General features: G+C 39.9%; 1 protein-coding gene across 1 annotated transcript in view; it reads right to left on the minus strand.

The window, feature by feature from the left end:
* The window catches only part of rubcnl (rubicon like autophagy enhancer), a gene marked incomplete at its 3' end in the record, with an annotated part of 28,094 nt that overhangs the window by 11,280 nt on the left and 14,560 nt on the right, over positions 1-2,254 (minus strand). Inside the window, exons 8-9 of the mRNA XM_008301354.1 lie at positions 1,972-2,116; positions 1,827-1,891 (exon numbers count right to left, since the gene is read on the minus strand). Of these exons, the coding sequence (XP_008299576.1) occupies positions 1,827-1,891; positions 1,972-2,116 (210 nt within the window). The remainder of the gene's footprint in view (positions 1-1,826; positions 1,892-1,971; positions 2,117-2,254) is intronic.

Raw genomic sequence — 2,254 nt, forward strand, 5'->3', positions numbered from 1 at the left:
TTTGAGTGGAAGAAAGATGAAAAACTAATGATTGTTTTTGGTTTTATACTTTGATAAATGGTGTCACTTTAGTGATTATTTGGGGGGAAAAAAAGGAAAACGTTCACATCCTACTGGTGGGTTTTAAGGTTTAAGTTTTTTTCTTTTTTTAGTGCATGTTTTGGTTTAGTTTTTATCTGTTGTTCTAATATTCAGAAATTTCTTTGCACAGTGACAATAAAGCACCACATTGCTGTTACAGCGCCCACATAAACCAGCACAAAGTCGATTTAATCATCCGCTGCTTTCGTCTATTTTTATACACTCGTCCCTGCTGTGTCTCCAACACGCTGCATAAAAAGCAGCTTTTCCAGGTTCTGACCTCCTGAAGCGAGCTGCGGAGGCTCAGGCGTCCACGCCGGAGCTCAGTCGAAGGAAGCCAGCGTTTCTTGAACTCCAACACCAGCTGCTGGGCCAGAAACTCCGCGCTGCATTGTGGGAAAGTGTAGATTAACTCACGACTCGGTAGAAATGCGACGATCTGGGGGGACTGACAGTGACCGTTTATCTTACTTTTTCAGAGAATCTTTGTGCATCAGCGTGGCGTCGACTCCACAGTCTGAAAGTCACACGTTACACAGAATGAGCTGCATTTTCTGGCTCGTTTCCAACAACATGACAACACTTTAACCCACATATATCGCCTGCTGTCATTAAAAATCGACTAAATTAAAGAAGTGAAGAAGAAAAATTCTCTCAAAAAAACCCAAAAAGTCGGTTCCTTATATGTGAACAGCAAAGATGCCAGAAAGAAATACGTTTAGTAGTCGTACAAACTATGAAAATAGCAGCAAATATCTGTAAAATAACGACATTTTTAGCTAATTTCAGTGATGTTACGGACACAAAATGTAAAAGAACAACCTGCTGTTTGTAAAAATACAGATTTTGTTGACATTGTTTGCAATTTTTTGGTCTGTTTTTTTGTTGTTGTTTTCAGTCAAAATGCAAATTAACGTTTTTTTTCTGTACTTTTACTAGATATTACCTTTAATCCAGCAAAACATGGGAAAATCTGTAACATAACATTTAAAAATACATTTTTCAATCCTTAACATACATATTTTGTCTTGAAACAAAATTATATATCAGTAAAATTATGTTGTTTGCNATCATTACACATAGACATCCAACAAATTCAGTGATTCTTAGTGACAGAAAAGCAGAAAAACGCTTTGAACAAGAATAAAAGCAACTTATTTTGTATTAAAATGTCTGGATATGTGAAGCACAATAACCCTTAAAACACAAAATCTCCCACATTTCAAACACCTGGGCTCCACTTCCTGTTAATGGACTCTTTATATTTATTGTGAATCTGTTTTCATCTGATTAGTCAGTGTGTAAACTACATTGTAGGGTTATTTTACTGCTCATATCACTCTTAATATATCTACACAACTGAGTTCATCCTATAACTTTGGTTCCTACCTGCCATCGTTTGTGGGGGGACGGATGTGAGTGTGACAACAGTTGGAAAAAGGAAATGAGTTGTTTAAAAAAGTTCTGTTTTGTGCAACCAGCAGTTCAGAATCCAAACATGTTGCAGAGGAATAAAGATTTACATCTGAGAAGCTGTAAGAGGAGATTTAAATAAATAAATAAATAAATAAATAAATAAATAAAAATAATTTCTGTTGTTTGCTGCAACAACAGGCCTCTGGTTTCATGGCTGGAATTACACTAACATTAATAATAATAGTGTAAATAGATGACAGATGTGGGGATGATGGTGTGAGCAGGAGCAGAGGCATTCATTCGGTGTGAATCATCGGCTGTGAACTCACTGGGCTCCACCTCAGTCCCACAACCTGCACACAGGAAGTGCTGCGAAGCCACGACTTCACTGCGTCTGTTGTGAGAAACAAAAAAACACAAACGGTGAGCCGGAAGGCCCCGAACCGCCGCGTGAACGTTGTTTCGAAGGCGGACCTGTGCGTCGGCTGGACGCTGAAGATGATCTGGAACCGAGGCGGAGCCCAGTTCAGGGATCCTCTCATCCTGGTCCTCAGCCGGATCTCCTCCGTCAGGCTGCCGCCGCTCACCGCCACGCCGCCGTTACCCGGCAACTGGCAGCATCACAGGGAATAGAATAGAACAGAACTTTATTGATCCCCATTGAAGGCGGGATGTTTATTCACATGTTCATATTTCCAGCTGTTTGAGTTGATGTCCGAAACTCCAGATGTGTTTCACCTCTTAAGACCTCAGATCA

This window comes from Stegastes partitus, unplaced genomic scaffold, assembly GCF_000690725.1.
Source record: "Stegastes partitus isolate 25-593 unplaced genomic scaffold, Stegastes_partitus-1.0.2 Scaffold1664, whole genome shotgun sequence".
NCBI classification, from domain to species: domain Eukaryota; kingdom Metazoa; phylum Chordata; class Actinopteri; family Pomacentridae; genus Stegastes; species Stegastes partitus.